The sequence below is a fragment of the Argiope bruennichi genome, unplaced genomic scaffold, assembly GCF_947563725.1.
Source record: "Argiope bruennichi unplaced genomic scaffold, qqArgBrue1.1 scaffold_28, whole genome shotgun sequence".
Taxonomy (NCBI): Eukaryota; Metazoa; Arthropoda; class Arachnida; order Araneae; family Araneidae; genus Argiope; species Argiope bruennichi.
Window position 1 is genome coordinate 6,862 of NW_026605923.1, and position 21,668 is coordinate 28,529.

Below are 21,668 nucleotides of genomic sequence, written 5' to 3' on the forward strand. Positions count from 1 at the left end.
GTCTTTTTTTTATTTAGCCTCTTTTGCCAATGGGACGGCACTTGAGAAAAGGTTGGTCGAAAATAGAGATTTTGTTAAAAACAGAAGGGGTACCGGTGCTCATATATTTTTTTGAGCGACTGTGTAAATGACAGTATCCCAACTGTAAAACGAGAGGACCGTTTGATTTTACAGTTGTCACCATAAACTAGTTTGAAACATCGAAAACGGACCACTTCCTATCGAGTCTCTAGATTTTTTTAAAGATAAAAAAAATAATCTCCTCGGCGGGGAATCGAACCCCGGTCTCCCACGTGACAGGCGGGTATACTTACCACTATACTACCGAGGATTCGCAACTTTTTTGATTAGTTAACAATATAAGATTGAACAAAACAAATCGCAGCTCGAAACGTAAAACCTACAAGATTTGAAAAAGACCATAGTTTTTTTGGTAACGATTGCAAATCATATAAGTATTATGATAAATACTGTAATTTTTCAGTTCAGAATAATTTTTTTGGGGGTGCAGGAAAATTGAAAATTAAATTTAGTTGTCGATGATTTTTTTTTTTTTTTTTTTTTTTTTTTTTTTTTTTTTTTTTTTTTTTTTTTTTTTTTATATATATATAAAGTTTACGTGAGGCTATAAAAGCTCTCGATTCAAGTTGGCAAACTCATTTTACATTCGTCTTTCACACATTTTACAACCTTATTTTTTTCTGAACGGTATAACTACAGATAAAGTACTGGGGGTTTTTTTACAACTCGAAACGTTATGACTGAAATATACCAAATCTCTCCACGAGACGATTACGAATGGCAAATAATTACGGGTGAAAATTTAATGTTGAGGTATGCCGAAATATTTTCAAAGTCCATGTCAGAATTTATATTGACTCGTCTCGAAGAGCAAATCGAATATTACGATAGAAACTTGTCGAAAGTGTGCGTGTACGGAAAATGGCACGAAATCCCTCGTAAACACGTGGCTTTCTCAGACGACGGCTTATCGTACGAATTTTCCGGCAATCGCATTCCTTCGAAACCTTGGCAAACGTCTCCGATCGTTTTTGAATTGAAAAAGTGTGTAGAATCCATCGTCGGTCATCGATACAATTTCGTGCTCGTCAACAGATACGAAAACGGTTTGGATCATATCGGAGAGCATCGAGACGATGAGAAGGAACTAGACCCCGCAGCTTCGATTGCTTCACTTTCGTTTGGAGCAGCTAGAGACTTTGTGCTGAAGCACGCATACGGAGGAGGTAAGAAGAAAATTGAGTTACGTCCCGGTTCGTTACTGTTGATGGAATTTCCGACGAATAAGTTTTGGTACCACAGCCTTCCCGTCAGAAAAAAAGTTTCGGGAAAGCGCATTAATTTGACCTTCAGAAAAATGATTGTTTAGATAATAATATCAGACTTTTTTTTCTGGACTGGAAGCTGCGTGATAGGTATTGAATTTAACAACAGCAAGAATTTGACAAAATTTTAGATTTGTTTCATTGTACACGATGTAATTTTTTTTCAAGATGGGGTGAAGAATTGTGAGTGAGCTTTCCCACATAAATTGAGCTATTTTGTACCAAGTGATAACACTAAAAAAAAAAAAAAAAAAAAAAAAAAAAAAAAAAAAAAAAAAAAAAAAAAAAAAAAAAAAAAAAAAAAAAAAAAAAAAAAATTTTTTTTTTTTTTTTTTTTTTTTTTTTTTTTTTTTTTTTTTTTTTTTTTTTTTTTTTTTTTTTTTTTTTGGTGTAAGATTATTTGTAACTTATTTTTATTTGTAACACTTGGTGTAAGATTATTTTTAAGACTACAATTTCTTCTTAAGTGTACAATATATATATTATGTCCCCAGTGGTGTAATTGGTTAGCGCGCGGCACTTATAATGCTCACTCAGTTTTAAAAGCATTAATAACATGTAGTAAATTAGATTATAAAGCTTTGAAGTTAGTATCCATCATTGTTGTCATTAGAAATTTCGTTCACCCATAACGATCGGGATTGAGCCAGTCTTATAGCTTCTCTTTCTGCATTATGTCGTTCAAAAATGTAATAAACTTTTCCCGATAAAAGTGGATCCAAATACATAAAAGTTGCCATGTCGTTTGTTGCAATAGTCACATCCCATCCGTGTGGGTCTTTTAACACCTTTTCGTACAAGTCGCCAGCAACGTAACTTTGAAATTCATCCAAAGGCACGGTGTAAACACTATCGCAATTATCCGTGTTCCGAAATACATCGAGAGGAAAAGTGTTCATATTCTTCACAACGTCGTTGTACGAGAAAGAATTCAGCGATTCTTTGCTGGGTGTAACAGAAATCGTTGCATTTGGATCATAAGTAGAAAAAAACATCAATTTTTTTGGTACGAGTTTGTTGTCGTACCACATCCATTCGATATGAGCAGTGAAATCAATGTGACTTTTTGCCATTGTAATGAAAAAAAATCAAAATCGATAAATACAACTGTAAATGAAAATGTAGTTTTTTGGTTGTTGAAAGTATAAGATATTTGTGGGTTGGTTGAATGAAGAATGAGCTCAGTCATTTTTGTACGTTTATTTTATACACCAAGTGGTAACATCAAAAAAAAAAAAAAAAAAAAAAAAAAAAAAAAAAAAAAAAAAAAAAAAAAAAAAAAAAAAAAAAAAAAAAAAAATTTTTTTTTTTTTTTTTTTTTTTTTTTTTTTTTTTTTTTTTTTTTTTTTTTTTTTTTTTTTTTGATGTTACCACTTGGTGTAAGATTATTTTTTAAAACTCCATCTTCTTTTCAATTGCTTCAATATGTCTCAACAGTTGTTTGACATTTTGAATTGTTTCAGAGATTAAAGTTTTATTTTCCATGTCAGTGCCTTGAATTGGTTCAGAGATTAAAGTTTCTTCGTCCACGTCGGCATTTTGAATTGGTTCAGACATTACATTTTCTTTTTCCATGTCAGTACCTTGAATTGTTTCAGAGATTAAAGTTTCTTTTTCCATGTCAGTACTTTGAATTGTTTCAGAGATTAAAGTTTCTTTTTCCATGTCAGTGCCTTGAATTGGTTCAGAGATTAAAATTTCTTTCTCCATGTCGGTGCTTTCAAATGGTTCAGACATTAAAGCTTCTTCGTCCACGTCGGCATTTTGAATTGGTTCAGACATTACATTTTCTTCCTCCATGTCGGCATTTTGAATTGGTTCAGAGATTACATTTTCTTCCTCCATGTCGGCATTTTGAATTGGTTCAGACATTACATTTTCTTCCTCCATGTCGGCATTTTGAATTGGTTCAGACATTACATTTTCTTCCTCCATGTCGGCATTTTGAATTGGTTCAGAGATTAAAGTTTCCTCGTTCGTGCTCGTGTTTTCAATATTTTTTGAAAAGTTCATTTCCCTTAGTTTATTTGCCATTGTTCTAGCTTCCATAGCAGGGCAAGAATACGGAATCAGCTTTAGGTGTTTGTGCCAGCATCCTAGAATCTGGGCATCTCTGAAAATACATTTCACTTTCACGACGTTTGTAAAACCACATTCCTCGCGAAAGAATAATTTCTGATTAAGCGTTCTGACTCCTATCGAGAAACTTCCCGACGTATTCATGAAAGACATTAGTCTCATTAGGTCTTGTCTCCAATCCCATTCGTTTGTTTTGAGGAGTTTCTCGGGTTCCACGACATCGTTACCCTTCAAATCTAATTTGAATCGAGCATTCAGTCTATCGGCGTTCCGCAGTAAACTCTTGTTGAGAGCGAGGTCCGAAAGTGAAAATCGATGTTTTTTCGATGCTTCTTTATCGAATTTCATTTGAAGTATATAAACACGATTCGGTTGTCCAACATCGGCAAAAGCTATTTCGAGCGGTAGTCGTCCGTCTTTACCCCTGATCCAAGCAACTTCTGCAGTGTATCGAGGAAGTTGAAACATTGTAATGTTTTTTGCTCGATGAAATAAAAAGAAATCAAAGTTTATCGCAGGAACAAAAAAAATGTGAGAGGTATTTGTCAAAGTCAATATTTATCTTTGAAGCTGAAAATGTTTGAAGTTTGAAGAATAAATGTAGAATGAGCTCTCTATCAAAATTTTAGCTTTTTATACCCTCTTTCTCTCTCTCTAAAAAAAAAAAAAAAAAAAAAAAAAAAAAAAAAAAAAAAAAAAAAAAAAAATTTTTTTTTTTTTTTTTTTTTTTTTTTTTTTTTTTTTTTTTTTTTTTTTTTTTTTTTTTAGAGAGAGAGAGAAACATTAGATGGTTTTTAATTATCAAGTTTTGTAAATTTATTCAAGTCTCATCGTTCATTATAGTTTTTTTCTTTATCCATTTCCATGGGTTTTTAAAACAATTTTGTTATTGGCATCACATTCATTTTTTAAAAAAAAATGTTTGGATTAAATTTTAATTACTTTCATTTTTTTTAACCGTTTTTGTAATTCTTTCCATGGTGTTTACACGTATCACACGTCTTCGTCGCTACTAGTCGAGTCGTGTGGCCAAAACATTAAAGCCGGCCACCCGATAGTTTCGACCCAACGCGTCATTCGTAGAGTTTCTTTTTCGATCCGATCCAACGACCAAGCGTCGTCGAAGTTATTCGCAAACGGAAGCGCCAAGTTTCTAAATAATTTGCCAATCGTCAACGGTGGTCCTTTCGATACTTTTTCGATCACTGGATCGTCGATCAATAAAACTCTCATAAAGTCGTAGGATACGTCGACTACATTGGGTAACAGCGCCGAGAAGAATTCTAATTGCTTCGTTCCCCAAACACCGAAACTGGCATTTAAATTCAATGCGTTTAGTAAATCTCGTGCCGAATTTAAAGTGTTTTTGAACCACACCGTTTTTCCATTCCAATTCATCGGGTAAAGAAAAAATTCTCTACAGTTTGTTCGTTTCGAATGTGGGCCAATGTGATATTCGCAAAGAATCAAACGGGAATCTTTATCCACCGAGGCAACGTGTACGAGCCGCGGGTTACCGCTGGAATCGAAATCACCTCGGATAAAATAATTTAGGTCGACGATAACAGTTGCAGATTCATCCATCATTAATCAATTTTTGTTTGTTTTTTAAAAATCTTTGTTTATAGGAACTCGTCGTTTATAGGCGTTGAATATAAAACTCACGAAATAAAAGGTACAAGGCAAACGCCATCACCGGCCTCGTTGAAATCACCCAACTGCCGACCATCATGGCAGTTATTCCGCATGCTCCGTACCACAATTTTTTTCCAAAACTTTCCATGGTATTTCGCAGATTTAATCTAATCAAAAACGTTAAAGTACAATTATTTGCGACGGCTTTGATTTGATCTTTCCGATCCGGAAACTCTTCGTATTCACTTCGAAGCTCCAGCATCAGTAATAAAAGTACATACGATTCTTTTTTAAAGTCAACCGACGAAAGAGAAATCGGAGAGAAACAATCGATCAAATGCCATACGTCGACGTGTTTTTTCCAATCGAATCCTCTTACTTTCGCACAAGCTTTTACGTTGGACCAAAAACGTTGGTCGATACCGGATGAGATGCTCGTCGTCGTTAATATTTTTTCGACCCATTCCAAACTTTGTTCTTTTTGTTGGGCAAAAGACATATTCTCCAAAGGCATACGATACTCGTCGAGGACGTTTTCGTAGTCTTTTATTCGGATATCATTGGGAACGATTAATTTGACGAGAGGGTTGAGAAATTTTTGTCTTGACGTCATTCTTGCGTTTCAAAATGAATATTGTTGAAAGCTCAGTCGTAAAAATATATAAAGTATGAAGGTGGGTTGTTGAATAAAGAATGAGCTTGCTCATCAAAATCAAAGCTTTTTATACCACAAATTGTTTCTAAAAAAAAAAAAAAAAAAAAAAAAAAAAAAAAAAAAAAAAAAAAAAAAAAAAAAAAAAAAAAAAATTTTTTTTTTTTTTTTTTTTTTTTTTTTTTTTTTTTTTTTTTTTTTTTTTTTTTTTTTTTTTTTAGAAACAATTTTACATCTGAAAGTATTGGATGAAAAAATGAATCGTGTCAAGAATTTTGAAAAATATTTAACGATTACGAAAACAGTCATGTTGCCAATTTAAACTTGGTCATAACTTTAAATAAAGTATCAATGTAAATCTTCGCGTGGACGAAAATAAAAAAATAACATGATTCAAGATATCTTGTCGAAAGCCATCGCATTCTCCGGTTCGACCATCGTGTTTGGAAATTTGGGACGTTATCCAAACACTCTCCAACATTTATTGAGTCGATTTCTAGATCCTGTCGGTGAAACCGACGATTATCCAGGTTGGTTTCGAACGGACGATTATAAAGATTTTTACGTTTGGATAGAACCTTCTTTTGGAACGCAACTGCCCTCTGGATATAGAAACTTGATTTTTACGAGTCATTTAGATTTGGAATGGAATTCGACCACGACAAAGATCGTTTATTTTCACGTAGAACGAAACACTGATACGAAAGATATTTTAAATTTCGTTCCCTCATCCAAAAATCTTTGCGTGCGCCTGACACCGTCCACCGCACAACCGTTTCACATTCCGTTCGATCCCAGCATTCGGCATTTTGTAGTCGAATCGGATGCCGATTCGGATGTTCATCGACTCTATCTTTCCCTTTTAACGTTTTTGGATACGTGGCGATTTAAAAAATTAGAAAAATGTTCGTGGTCTTTGCATTTCACTCGAGAAGAAAAGTCAAAATTAAAATTTCATTTGAAGAGGTCCAACGACAACGTCGAAAGATTTATATCTCCGAGCCGACACAAAGAAATCGAGTATTATTATTTTCACAAAAGGATGGCGGATATGTTGTTGGGCGATTAATCTTTGATTTCGGAACAAGTCTTTCTTCGTTTCTTTTTGGAAGAGGTTTGGTCGTTTGCCTTTTTTTCGTCTTCTTCGCTTTGTTGTTGCTTGCCACGTTGGTATTCTCGTAATTCGGGAATGTTTTCCAACCCGACGGCTTCGATATACGTTTTTTCGTATTCGCTTTCGGAGTCGAATTCTTCTTCAAAGACGTTATCGATGATTTGACGCATTCTCTCGGGATTTTCGACACCGTGATCGTACAACATGCGTACGGCTCGAACGTGTTTGAGTCTGACGTCGTCTTCGTTAAATTTAAAATGGTCGACGTAACGTTTCAAATCGGATCCTTGTAGACCGTCCACTGCAAAAATTTTCCAAACGGTCGGATTCGGAGTTTGTTTCCCCAATATGATTGCCCATTTCAATATGTCGGCGGGTCGTACGTGATCTCTAGACAATATGCGTTCGACGCAATGCTGTTCGTCGAGATTCGCTTGACGTCTTCTGGACGTTTCCCAAAATTCGATAATTTGATCGTGTAAATCCGAATTCATTTTGCACGTTCCCTGCTTCACGGTATCCATGAGAGAAGACCACGAAACGTTAGCTATTTCGGCAATGCGTTGTAAAACTCGCAAGAGCAAAGATTCGTTCATCAAGTACTGGTTGCGTGTAGTAGACATTTGTTTCAACATGATGACTCTCAAGAGACGTTCTTCGTTTGTGAGCGACATTTTGGATGAAATGTGATTGAACATGTAGATGTTTTTTTATCAAAGTCTCGAAGATTGAAGATGTTTTTTTTATCAAAGTCTCGAAGATTGAAGATGTTTTTTTATCAAAGTCTCGAAGATTGAAAATGGTTTTTTTATCAAAGTCTCGAAGATTGAAAATGGTTTTTTTCGTCAAGATTTCGTCGAAGATTGAAGATGTTTTTTTATCAAAGTCTCGAAGATTGAAGATGTTTTTTTATCAAAGTCTCGAAGATTGAAGATGTTTTTTTTATCAAAGTCTCGAAGATTGAAGATGTTTTTTTATCAAAGTCTCGAAGATTGAAAATGGTTTTTATCGTCAAGATTTCGTCGAAGATTGAAGGTAGAGTGATGATTTGTAAATGAACTCGCCAACATGAATCTTGATTATTTATACCACTCTGTCTCTTCAAAAAAAAAAAAAAAAAAAAAAAAAAAAAAAAAAAAAAAAAAAAAAAAAAATTTTTTTTTTTTTTTTTTTTTTTTTTTTTTTTTTGAGACTAATTACTTGACCATATGGGTTCAAAATTTTGCATTCGGGCCATATTGATAACGCTCGAGTGTATTTTTAAAACTTTGAAAAATTTACGCTCAGATATTTTTGTCAATTCTCTACTCAATGTTTTCATTTTAAAGTCGCCCCACTCATCGATTAAACTTTTACTCGATTCAATTACCCCCTCGGCTCTTACATTTTTCACTTGATTTCCGAGTGTGGAATACTCGCTCACTTCGTGATAATTCAATTTTTTCAATTCTTTCCTTTTGTAAAATTCTACTATATTATTCCAAGATATCAATGCATTATCGATATCACCTTCCTCCGATGAAAATTTTGGTGAAATGATTCGTTCTGGATGGCTGAGAATTTCGAGTATGGCTGCATTAAGTTTCGTATCGTCGGTTCGAAGTATACCCAACGTAACGTGCCTAACGTAGTCTGGATTTGCAGTGTATCCGATAAAGAGATCCCAACCGTTACTCGACAATCTGCTGCCGATGTCAGTTTCCACGAGATCCCCTTTGAAATGTCTTTTCTCGAGTTCTTTGGCAAAATGAGTCAACCATTCGTGTCCGATACGGTTTACGTACTTTTTAAAATTATGTAAAACGTCGCAGACTTGTTTACATGCGACTTTGATTACTAGATGAGACGGGTAATCTCTTCCGTAAAGTAACAACGTATTCGTAGCTTCGACGAGCAGCGTTTCGAGATTTCTGTTGATTTTTTCGACGTCCGTCCGTATGGCTTTATCGATGTAATCGTTAAAGACTTGCAGTAAATTATTCGGGAGAGAAGAGGGATCGTAATCGCGATGAAACGTTAAAAAAACTTGAAAAACGGTCATGTGTAAATAAGTATCTCGCGTTCTCATTAAAAGAAGTTTTTCGCATTCTTTTCTGAATCTTTGCATCGCTTCGTACGGTTTCAACAATACGATCACTCCGAATCCGGGCCTCGTGAGTCTGATGTTCGTATTATCGAAAGATTTGGATTTGTTTCCCCAAGTCAGCGAGTCTATATTCTTTGAAATATTTTCGAAATTATTCATATCTTAAAAAAAAGAGACATTGCCATGTACACTTGATTCTGTATATAATTATTTCCAACGTGAAAAACTGTGGTAAAATAAACCACCGAGGGAGAGTCCGACCACACCGTACGTTAGGTATTTCGATAGACGATCGACAGTTTTTCGTCGTTGCAACTCTGATAAAAAAGATAAGACGGTTTTTTCGGCAATTATTCTGACAAAGTCTTTTCGTTCGGGTTGTTTATCAAAGTTTATTTTAATTTGTAGCACCCATAAGAGAAGGGAGTAGGATTCTCTTTTCATGTCGATATTATCTCTGATATCTGGCAAGACGGAATCGACGAAATGGTGAACGTCGACAAACCAGTCGAATTGCTTACACTCGGCAACAGACTCTAACAAAGACCAAAGGTTTTTATCCAGTATAATATCCGACGATGTCAAAATGTCTCGAGTCCAAGAGACGATGGAGCTTCGTTGCTGCGAATACGACATTTTTTCTAAAGGTAAGCGATATTCATCCAGTTGTTCTCGATAAGTGTTCAGGTCGAGGCGTATCGTTATGCTCGTAGAATTTTTGGTCGACGACATGTCGGTAAAGAGTTGATTTCAAAAAAAAAGAATATCGAGTTTCGATAAATTTCGTAACGATATTTCTTTGCTGTGGATGGTTGAAGTTGTTTGTCGGTAGGCTCGTGAATGTAGAATGAACTTTCAAACTCTAGCCGACACTTTTTATATCCTCAAAAACCTCAGCTAAAATTATTCAACATGCTCAAAAAAAAAAAAAAAAAAAAAAAAAAAAAAAAAAAAAAAAAAAAAAAAAAAAAAAAAAAAAATTTTTTTTTTTTTTTTTTTTTTTTTTTTTTTTTTTTTTTTTTTTTTTTTTTTGAGCATGTTGAAAGAGTTTTAACTGAGGTTTGAATTTTTTTCATAAAGTTTAAAAAATTTTTATTGATGTATAAAGCTTCTTTGTTTAAATATCATTTAGCCTATATAGACTTTAATCTTTTTTTCTATAGTACAACGACATACTGGACATTTATCTATTTTTTCGTTACATTTTTCACAAACTACTTGATGATGGCAAGGTTCAAAAACAATGTTTATTTCTCCATCCAAACAAATCTTGCATGCCCATTTCTCGTCCAAAGTCGAAGCCACGCGTTGTTCGTTTAATTTACGTATCGGTACGTCTTCACGAATTGCATCGAAAGAGGTGAAACGTTTGTACGTTTCCCACAAATATTCCATTTGATCTTTTTTAACCAAAGATTCTGAAAAGACCTCGCGATCGACGTCTGCAGATTTTTGCGACACGTTGAATGATGCTGGTGGATATCGACAGTTTACCAATTTTAAATGACCGCACTCGGAGGAACAGTGTTTATGAATAACCCAAGGTTCGTCGTCCTTCTCCCAATTACCGAGAGTTATTCCACAATAATAACACGAAACGTAATCTTTTACCAACGTATAAAAAAATCCACAGTCGGAAAGCTCTCTGGAATCGAGTAGAAGAAGAGGCCAATCTCTATACGACTGTAATCTCATCTTGAAATTCGACATTTGTGGCCACTTTGGCCTGTTGAGCAATGAATTATTTATTTTAGATTTGGATAGAATTTTATTTGGTTTCACCAAAGAATTGGGAGGAACGTCTGGTATATTCTCTAACATCGATGAAACGTGATTGATATGTTTGTTGAGGGATGCTCGATAGCTTTCGTCGTTTTTTGTTTGTGCAGTGATAAAGTCTTTGATTTTTCTCATTAAAGTTTGAAGATGTTTGCAGTTGAAGATTTGAAGATGTTTGCAGTTAAAGATTTGAAGATGTTTGCAGTTAAAGTTTGAAGATGTTTGCAGTTGAAGATTTGAAGATGTTTGCAGTTAAAGTTTGAAGATGTTTGCAGTTGAAGATTTGAAGATATTTGCAGTTAAAGTTTGAAGATGTTTGCAGTTGAAGATTTGAAGATGTTTGCAGTTAAAGTTTGAAGATGTTTGCAGTTGAAGATTTGAATATTTTTCTCATTAAAGTTTGAAGATGTTTGCAGTTGAAGATTTCGTCGTAGAATGAGCTTGCTCACCCAAATCAGCCCTTTTTATACCCTTCTTTATCTAGATTTAAAAAAAAAAAAAAAAAAAAAAAAAAAAAAAAAAAAAAAATTTTTTTTTTTTTTTTTTTTTTTTTTTTTTTTTTTTTTTTTTAGCTACAAAGATATAGCTAAAATATGTTTAACAAGATACAGTAGAATATAATGTTTGCCGTAAATTTAAAATATAAATTATGCAATTTACATTTTCGAGATTTCGAGCAATGGGTCTTTTTTTTATTTAATCACCATTTTTTTAAAATTCTTCACATCCACCGAATGCCCTGGTACCTCTTTCGGTAGGCTCTTCTTCTTCAATAGTTGGCAAAAGTTCGACTCGCGGGCACCAAACTGGAATCATTACAATTTGAACAATTTTTTCTCCAGCTCGTATAGTTACGGGGATGTCGCTTTCGTTTCTCAGCAATACTTTGATCGAGCCTCTGAAATCGGGATCGATTACTCCAGCCTTTACGCAAAGTTTTTTCTGGTGAGCAACTGACGATTTGTCTTTGATGATGGCCGACATTCGTAATCCACAGCGTCTCTCTTCGATAGGTAAGACAAACAGGATTCCAGTGTCCACGATGCGTTGCTGTCCGGGAAGAATCGTCCATTCTTTATTTTCGATTTCTGGAGCGTATAGATCCAAACCGACGGATGCTGTGGTTTGCCTCGTGGGTTCTTTGGCTTCGGGAAACGTCTTTCGATATCGAAGAGTATTTGACCAATATGGATAACGCGAGCTGCTTTCAAAATGACTGAAATACATAGAGTCTTTTAAAGAAGACGGGTGATCCTGTTCGTAGAGAATTCGTCGACGTTCTCTGTCGTAGATTTTTTGTCGTTCTTCTTCGTTTATCCTCGAAAACATGTTGTAGAAATAACTCGTGAGGTATATCACAAACGGTTAAAATTGTAGAAAGGTGTATGTTGTAAAAAAAATTTCAAAGTTTAAAGAGTAAATTTGATACAAGTTTGCTGGTTTGTCGTTGAATGAGCTCGTCGTCCTAAATCGACGCTTTTTATATTCGACATTCTTTTACATTTTTTTTTTTTTTTTTTTTTTTTTTTTTTTTTTTTTTTTTGTTATTATTATTATTATTATTATTAACCTTTTATTTTTGTCTTACTAGCCGTTTAAATAATTTCTTACTCTTTTATGCTAGAGCGATATCCATAAAAAAACTTCAAGGTTTAGTCGACCGTGTCAATTTTAAATTCATATGCATAATTGGCATTGAATGCATCCATCAACATATGCGCTTGTTCGTTGTATCCATTTCTGTTTAATATATCCAGAAAAACCCCAAAGGCATCTGGTCCTCTTGTCATTGATAAATGAAAAAAAGTCAGATTTTTTATCATCAAAAATGTCCTTCGTCATGACGACGGTAAACAATTTCGATTTTTTCAATGGCTCCTTCAAGCGTTGAAGATCCAAAACTTGTTCCAAGTAATGTTTAAATCTCAATAAAACTTGTCTACTTTTTTCATCCATGAGTCGTCGAAAAAAAAATGGATGGTTAAAAATGGTGCTCGACGAGTTTCAAATGAAGAGTTTCAGTTTTTAAATGTTGCCAGGAATCGAAATAAGCTCGTAACTGAACCACAATTCCTTATATATATTAATAAGTATAAAAAAAGCATTCATTTAAAACATTTTTTAAACGGATACAAATCTCGTTTGCAAATGTTAAAATTTATTTTACAAACATTCGCACAATTTGGACATGTTTCGTGTTTCCAACTACAGGCTAAATGCATCGGTTCTCTCTTTCTATAACAACAAGGTCTGAAGAATTTTTCCCCACGATACACAATTTTCTTACATACGCAACAAACTGGTAATCTCTGATGCGTTTTCTCGAATAACGTTTCCCACGTCATGTTCCGACACTGAAAACATTCTGATGGGATTTGACGATTTTGCATGATAAAACTTTTTGGCTCGTGCTCGTAAAGATTTCCGTCGTCCTTCTTACAAAAGTGCGACACGTGGCTGTTGCAAGCGTTGCAGTATAAATAATCGTATTCGTCGTATCTTTCCCTCGGTTCGTTTAAAACGACTCCCGTGTCGAGTAAAATAGATTCGTCGGATGGCTGCAAAGCCTTGCAAATGAGCTTTACGGCGTCTTTGTTGTCGTTATGCGTTTGAAAATACCAAATATTAAACTCACACAATTTGCAATGATGATTAAATGTACATTCGACATTCAAATGAGTGGGTGAAACCAGGGTTATTTTCTTACGAGGAACCCACTTGCAATTTTTGCATTGAAGATTATCTGCCAAAAGGTTTAGTTTATAGATTGAATGCAAACATTTGCTTTCGTGACATACGTCATTTTGAGCATCCATGAAGACTATCGACAGAATGGTAAACTCGAGGAAGATGTCGTCAAAGTCTAAAGATTTCACACGATGAAGATGTCGTCAAAGTCTAAAGATTTCACACGATGAAGATGTCGTCAAAGTCTAAAGATTTCACACGATGAAGATGTCGTCAAAGTCTAAAGATTTCACACGATGAAGACGTCGTCAAAGTCTAAAGATTTCACTCGATGAAGACGTCGTCAAAGTCTAAAGATTTCACTCGATGAAGACGTCGTCAAAGTCTAAAGATTTCACTCGATGAAGATGTCGTTAAATGATCTAGCTCACTCAAGTCGAAGTATTTTATACTCTAATGTTTAGTTAAAAAAAAAAAAAAAAAAAAAAAAAAAAAAAAAAAAAAAAAAAAAAAAAAAAAAAAAAAAAAAAAAAAAAAAAAAAAAAAATATATATATATATATATATATATATATTATATTATATTATATTATATTATTATATATTATATATTATATTACATTTCTTCATGATTCTTGGTGATATTTCTTCAAGTTTTGTAGTGATATTTCTTCAAGTTTTGTAGTGATATTTCTTCAAGCTTTGTGGTGATATTTCTTCAAGTTTTGTAGTGATATTTCTTCAAGTTTTGTAGTGATATTTCTTCAAGCTTTGTGGTGATATTTCTTCAAGTTTTGTAGTGATATTTCTTCAAGTTTTGTAGTCATATTTCTTCAAGTTTTGTAGTGATATTTCTTCAAGTTTTGTAGTGATATTTCTTCAAGCTTTGTGGTGATATATCAATATCATATTTTTTTTTCACTTTTTAATTCGAAGATTAGTCCCGACAGAATCGTTTATCTGTGAGATTTCAGGAGATTAAACGTGAAAATTTTTTCTATAAGTTTAAAAGTGAAAATTTTTTCTATAAGTTTAAACGTGAAATTTTTCAAAGTTCAGCACTGAAATTTTTTTATAAGTTTAAACGTGAAATTTTTTTCTATAAGTTGAGAGTTAGAGCTGAAGATTGAAGATGTTTGCAGTTGACGATTTCGTTGAAGAATGAGCTCGCTCACCCAAATCAGCCCTTTTTATACCCTCCTTCATCTTGATAAGGAAAAAAAAAAAAAAAAAAAAAAAAAAAAAAAAAAAAAAAAAAAAAAAAAAAAAATTTTTTTTTTTTTTTTTTTTTTTTTTTTTTTTTTTTTTTTTTTTTTTTTTTTTCCAAAAAAATAGCTTATATCCGTTTTTCATCTCGAGACGAATCTGTAGATACCAAACACGATGGGGTTTTAACAAGCAGGAACTCGAATAACTCGATTTTAAAGATCGGTTAAAAAACTTTAAAAATTCGATAACTTTGAAACTGTTGAAGATTTCTGGATGAAATTTTCAAGAGTGGTATATAGTGTCGAGATGTATCTAACCAAAGAGTTTCAAAAGTCTAACTAGATATTTACAGATTTCGGTATTTATAGCAAACCGGAATTCACGTAGAGAGTAAACTCGAGTCTATATCGATTCTCCATCTCGAGACGAACGTTTAGATACCAAACACGATGGTGTTGCAACGACAGGAACTCGAATAACTCAATTTTATCGATCGGTCAAAAAAGGTTATAAATTATATAATTTTGAAACTATTGCAGATATTTAGACGAAATTTCACAGAGTGGTGTATAGCATCGATTTACAAAAACCCACCGAGTTTGAAACGTCCAACTCGATATTTACAGATTTCGGTATTTATAGCAAACCAGAATTCACGTACAGTTTAAACTCGAGTCTATATCGAATCTCCATCTCGAGACGAACGTTTAGATACCAAACACGAGGGTGTTGCAACGACAGGAACTCGAATAACTCAATTTTACCAATCGGTTAAAAAAGTTTAGAAATTATATAATTTTGAAACTATTGCAGATATTTCGACGAAATTTCATAGAGTGGTTTATAGCATCGATTTACAAAAACCCGCAGAGTTTCAAACGTCTAACTAGATATTTACAGATTTCGGTATTTATAGCAAACCAGAATTCACGTACAGTTTAAACTCGAGTCTATATCGAATCCCCATCTCGAGACGAACCTTTAGATACCAAACACGATGGGGTTTTAACGTATAGAAGCTGAGAAAACACCACTTTAAGTGATCGGTTAAAAAACTTTCAAAATTCCATAACTCTGAAACTATTGGAGATTTTTGGTTGAAATTTTCTAGGGGGTTATATAGTGTCGAGATGTATATACTCACAAAGTTTCGAGATTCTAGCTCGATATTTAGAGTTTTTGATACTGGTATCGAACCCGAGACCCTCTAGAATTTAAACTCGAGTCTATATGAAATCTACGGATCGATACGAGTCTGTAGATACCCAACACGACGTGTTTATAACGTATAGAAGTCGAGAAAACACCACTTCCTGTTTGACCGGAAATGGGGTCACAAAATTTTGACCCCCCACAGAAAAAATTTCTAAGCAATCGGCCGGTAAACAGCCGAGATATTCGTATTTTTACAGTTTATATCGTGACATACGCGACTCGTACGCTATTTAAAATTATAGGTCGAAAGTACCCCCCATGGGGCATCTCGGTTGAAAATATGGAGGGTCTACCCCCAGTCGTTCGGGAGATTCGGTACTATCCGTTGATTTTTTCAAAGTCGGAGCTGATGATGTTAGCAGTTTGAAAGTTCGTCGATGAATGAGCTCGCTCACTCGCGTCAGCCCTTTTTATTGCGAGATTCATATTTTTATTTTTATTTTTCTTCTTACATTTGTTTTTATTTTTATTTTTATTTTTATTTTTCGAAGGGTATAAAAAGGCCAGATTTTGTTCGAATCGGCAGCTCGCTCGAGCTCACTCATCGATTAACATCTTCAATCTTCGGCTCCAGTTTTGCAATAAAAAATCGACGAATCTTCTGAACGGCTGGGGGTAGACCCTCCATATTTTCAATCGAGATGCCCCATGGGGGGTACCTTCGACGTATATATTCAAATAACATACGACGCACGTATGTTACGATATATACCGTAAAAACACGAATATCTCGGCTGTTTACGGGCCGATTGCATAGAAATTTTTTCTCCGGGGGGTCAAAATTTTGTGACCCCATTTCCGGTCAAACAGGAAATGGTGTTTTCTCGGCTTCTATTCGTCACAAACCCATGGTGTTGGGTATCTAAACATTCGTCTCGACGTGGAGATTCGATATAGACTCGAGTTTAAGTTCTAAAGGGTCTCGGGTTCGATACCAGTATCAAAAACTGTACATACAGAGCTAGAGACTCGAAACTCTGTGATTGGATACATCTCGACACTATATACCTCTCTAGAAAGTTTCAACCAAAAATCTCCAATAGTTTCAAAATTATGGAATTTTGAAAGTGTTTTTACCGATCACTCAAAGTGGTGTTTTCTCGGCTTCTGTACGTTATAAACCCGTCGTGTTGGGTATCGACAGATTCACCTCGAGATGTAGATTCGATATAGTCTCGAGTTTAAACACTTTGAAAAATTTCGGTTCGATATAAATATAAAAATCTGTAAATATCGAGTCGGACATTCGAAACTCGGTGGGTAGCAACAACTCGATACTATACGCTGCTATCTGAAATTTCGTCGAAAAATCTCCAGTAGTTTCAAAGTTATGGAATTTTGAAAGTTTTTTAACCGATCGGTACAATCGAGTTATACGACGTCGAGTTGGCTACAAACCCGTCGTGTTTGGTATCTACGGATTCGTCTGGAGATGCCGATTCCATATAGACTCGAGGTTTAACTCTAGAAGGTCCGTGGCTCGATACGAGTGCCAAAAAACTCGAAATGACGAAAAAATTGTACATATCGAGCGAAACGTCTGAAACTCCGTGGATGGATACATTTCGACACTATATACCACTCTAAAAAAATTTCATCCAAAAATCTATAAAAGTTTCAAAGTTATGGAATTTTTAAAGTTTTTTAACCGATCGGTAAAATCGAGTTTTCCGAGTTCCCGTTGGCTAAAACCCCATCGTGTTTGGTATCTAAACGTTCGTCTCGAGATGGAGATTCGATATAGACTCGAGTTTAAACTCTAGAAGGTCTCGGGTTCGATACGAGTACCAAAAAAGTTTAAATGATGAAAAAACTGTAAATATCGAGTTGGACATTCGAAACTCGGTGTGTGCCTAAAATTCGATACTATACATCATTATCTAAATTTTCGTCGATATATCTCCAATAGTTTCAGAGTTGTGGAATTTTTAAAGTTTTTTTAAACGACCGGTAAAATTCAGTTATTCGAGTTCCTGTTGGTTAAACCCCATCGTGTTTGGTATCTAGAGATTCGTCTCGAAATGGAGATTCGATATACAAAAAAAAAAAAAAAAAAAAAAAAAAAAAAAAAAAAAAAAAAAAAAAAAAACAACTTTTTTTTTTTTTTTTTTTTTTTTTTTTTTTTTTTTTTTTTTTTTTTTTTTTTTTTTTTTTTTTTCGTGGTGTATAAAAGGGGCTGATTTGGGTGAGCGAGCTCATTCTTCAACGAAAATTTCAACTGAAAACAACAATCTTTAGCTCCAACTTCGAACTTAGAAAAATTTTCAACGCTGAACATAGAAAAAATATTCAACGCTGAACTTAGAAAAAATTTTCAATGATGAACTTAGAAAAAATCTTCAGCTCCAACTTCGAACTTAGAAAAAATTTTCAACGATGAACTTAGAAAAAATCTTCAGCTCCAACTTCGAACTTAGAAAAATTTTCAACGCTAAACTTAGAAAAAAATTTTCAACGCTCAACATAGAAAAATTTTCAACTCTAAACATAGAAAAAATATTCAACGCTGAACATAGAAAAATTTTCAACTCTAAACATAGAAAAAATATTCAACGCTGAACATAGAAAAAAATATTCAGCTCCAACTTCGAACTTAGAAAAAATTTTCAACGCTAAACTTAGAAAAAATTTTCAACGCTGAACATAGAAAAAATTTTCAACGCTGAACATAGAAAAAATTTTCAACGCTGAACATAGAAAAAATTTTCCAACTCTAAACATAGAAAAAAATATTCGACGCTGAACATAGAAAAAAATATTCAACGCTGAACATAGAAAAAATATTCAACGCTAAATATAGAAAAAAAATTTTCAACGCCGAGTTCCTGTTGGTTAAAATCCCATCGTGTTTGGTATCTAAGGTTTCGTCTTGAGATGAAGATTCAATATAATTAAATATATATATATATATATATATATATATATATATATATATATATATATATATATATATATATATATATATATATATATATATATATATATATATATATATATATATATATATATATATATATATATATATATATATATATATATATATATATATATATATTTTTTTTTTTTTTTTTTTTTTTTTTTTTTTTTTTTTTTTTTTTTTTTTTTTTTTTATTCATCTAATGGGTATAAAAGACGTCGATTGAGTGAGCAAAATCATTCAACGAAAAATCAACGAGTAAAATCTTCAACTTTCAACTGAGAAAAATCAACGAGTAAAATCTTCAACTTTCAACTGAGAAAAATCTTCAACTTTGGATAAAAATCTTCAACTTTTTCAACTGAGAAAAATCTTCAACTTTGGATAAAAATCTTCAAACGTTGTCTCCAAGAAGAATTCGATAGAATTCAGCACTTCGCAACGTCTTCACCTCCCATAGAAACTTTGATAACGTACGAAATTTAATATTCTTTGCACGCAATCTTAAGCAATTTGTGTTAGTAGCCGAAGTACCCGCGTGGTAATCTGCGGTTGGGCTAGTAAGGGAACACACATTTGTGGTAGATTGCGAGTGTTTTTCTTTTTCGGCAGTAAACAGAAAACTTAATATTTTTTTGCGCGCAATTTTAAGCAATTTGTGTTTGTATCTGAAGCACCCGCGTTGTAATCTGCGGTTGGGTTAGTAAGAGAACACACATTTGTGGTAAATTGCGATATTTTAATAACTTTTTTTATAAGACAAACAAAAAAAAAAAAAAAAAAAAAAAAAAAAAAAAAAAAAAAAAAAACGTCGGTGAAGATTGTTGTTGAAGTTTTCGAGAAAAAAAGATTTGGGCAATGTTTGCAACGATTTTTAATCTTCAGATCCAGCAGAAGACATCTTTTGACCTCGTCGAGAAGGAATCTTCGACATCATCAGGAGTATTCATTTTGATAAGTATTTATTTTTTTTTCACTCAATTTTTATCCTCATTTGTACTAATAACTTCTTTTTTTTTCAGGAAAATTTACCCATTTGGAGTCTGAATCATCCTCGAGTCGTCGAGATCAGTATTCAACACTTTACAACATCTTCAATCTTCATTTTCGACTGGATACACTGACAAAATTTCGATACGTCGTCGAGGTAAAAAAAAGTTAATAAATTCTTCACAAAACCCTAAGCAATTTGTGTTAGTATCCGAAAAACGTGTCCCTGAAAAGGGCTAGTAAGAGAAAGCACATTTGTGGCAGGTTTTTTTTTTTCGTAATAGAGTTAGGAAGTATTTGATATTTTATCGTTTCCATGACCCTAAGCAATGTGTGTTAGTATCCGAAAAACGTGTCCCTGAAAAGGGCTAGTAAGAGAAAGCACTTTTTGTGGCAGGTCGTGAATTTTTTTTATATGAAAATAAGGGAAGAATTTGATATTTTTTGCATGACCCTAAGCAACTTATGTTAGTATCCGAAAAACGTGTCCCTGAAAAGGGCTAGTAAGAGAAAGCATATTTGTGGCAGGTCGTGAAATTTTTTTTCATAAAAGACGAAATTTTTATATTAGAGTCAGGAATTTGATATATTTTGTTCGATGACCCAAAGCAATTTATGTTAGTATCCGAAAAACGTGTCCCTGAAAAGGGCTAGTAAGAGAAAGCATATTTGTGGCAGGTTGTGATTTTTTTTTATAAAAGACGAAATTTTATATTAGTGTTATTAATTTGATATATATATATTGTTCGAGGACCCTAAGCAATTTGTGACAAGTTTCTAAACTTTAATAATCCCCCTTTTTTTCGTAGCAAAGTGTGTCTATTCGGAGTATATACAGAAGGGTCTGAGAAGATTGTTGTTAAAGTTTGAACGAGTCCTTTGGCGCCATCTTCGATGCCAGTAGAAGCCATCTTCAACGAGTCCTTTGGAGCCATCTTTAACGCCAGTGGAAGCCATCTTTAACGGAGGTAGAAGCCATCTTCAACGCCAGTAGAAGCCATCTTCAACGCCAGTAGAAGCCATCTTCAACAAGTCCTTTGGAGCCATCTTCAACGCCAGTAGAAGCCATATTCAACGCCAGTAGAAGCCATATTCAACGCCAGTAGAAGCCATATTCAACGAGTCCTTTGGAGCCATCTTCAACAAGTCCTTTGGAGCCATATTTAAGAGGAGTTATTATTTTGATAAGTATTTAATTTTTTTACCCAATCTTACTCAATTTATATTAATGCCTTCTTTTTTTTGCAGGAAAGTTTGTCTATTTGGAGTTTAAACCTTTTTCGATGCCAGCCATGAGTCTTCTTCAGCAAATGCCTTCTTCAACAAGTGTCTTCTTCAGCAAATGCCTTATTCAACGAGTGCCTTCTTCAACGAGTGTCATCTTCAACGAGTGTCATCTTCAGCAAATGCCATCTTCAGCAAATGCCATCTTCAACAAGTGCCATCTTCAACAAGTGCCATCTTCAACAAGTGCCATCTTCAACAAGTGTCATCTTCAACAAGTGTCATCTTCCGCAAGTGCCATCTTCAACAAGTGCCATCTTCAACAAGTGTCATCTTCAGCAAATGCCATCTTCAACAAGTGCCATCTTCAACAAGTGCCATCTTCAACAAGTGCCTTCTTCAACAAGTGCCTTCTTCAACAAGTGCCTTCTTTGACGAGAGCCTTCTTCGAAAATTGTATTGAAAAATCTTTGAAAAATTGTATTGAAAAATCTTTGAAAAATTGTATTGAAAAATCTTCGAAAAATTGTATTGAAAAAATCTTCGATTGTAAACAACAAAATCTTAAATTGTAAGCAACACATTTTTTGTTTACACACACGAGACATTTTTTTTTCTTCTCTCGTCTCCGAAGAATCTGACGGTGAAGCACGTATTCTCTTGACGAAAATTTAAATGGTTCGGTCGGCGTAAGACGTGAATCCGCGACGGATTCCAGTCGTTACTCTGTTCACT

At 33.9% G+C, this 21,668-nt stretch overlaps 1 protein-coding gene and 1 non-coding gene across 2 annotated transcripts; one reads left to right on the top strand and one right to left on the bottom strand.

Moving 5' to 3' along the window:
- Positions 1-259: 259 nt before the first annotated feature.
- Positions 260-331, bottom strand: Trnad-guc (transfer RNA aspartic acid (anticodon GUC)). Its single transcript has one exon. It is a non-coding gene; the product is annotated as a tRNA-Asp (tRNA).
- Positions 332-757: 426 nt separating this feature from the next.
- LOC129961136 (DNA oxidative demethylase ALKBH2-like) lies at positions 758-1,390 on the top strand. Its single transcript, XM_056074961.1, has one exon. The coding sequence runs from the start codon at positions 758-760 to the stop codon at positions 1,388-1,390; it is 633 nt and encodes a 210-aa protein (XP_055930936.1).
- Positions 1,391-21,668: the final 20,278 nt, after the last annotated feature.

Excerpts from the sequence above, each read along its gene's own strand:
- LOC129961136 (XM_056074961.1), top strand. The coding sequence starts at position 758 with ATGACTGAAATATACCAAATCTCTCCACGAGACGATTACGAATGGCAA.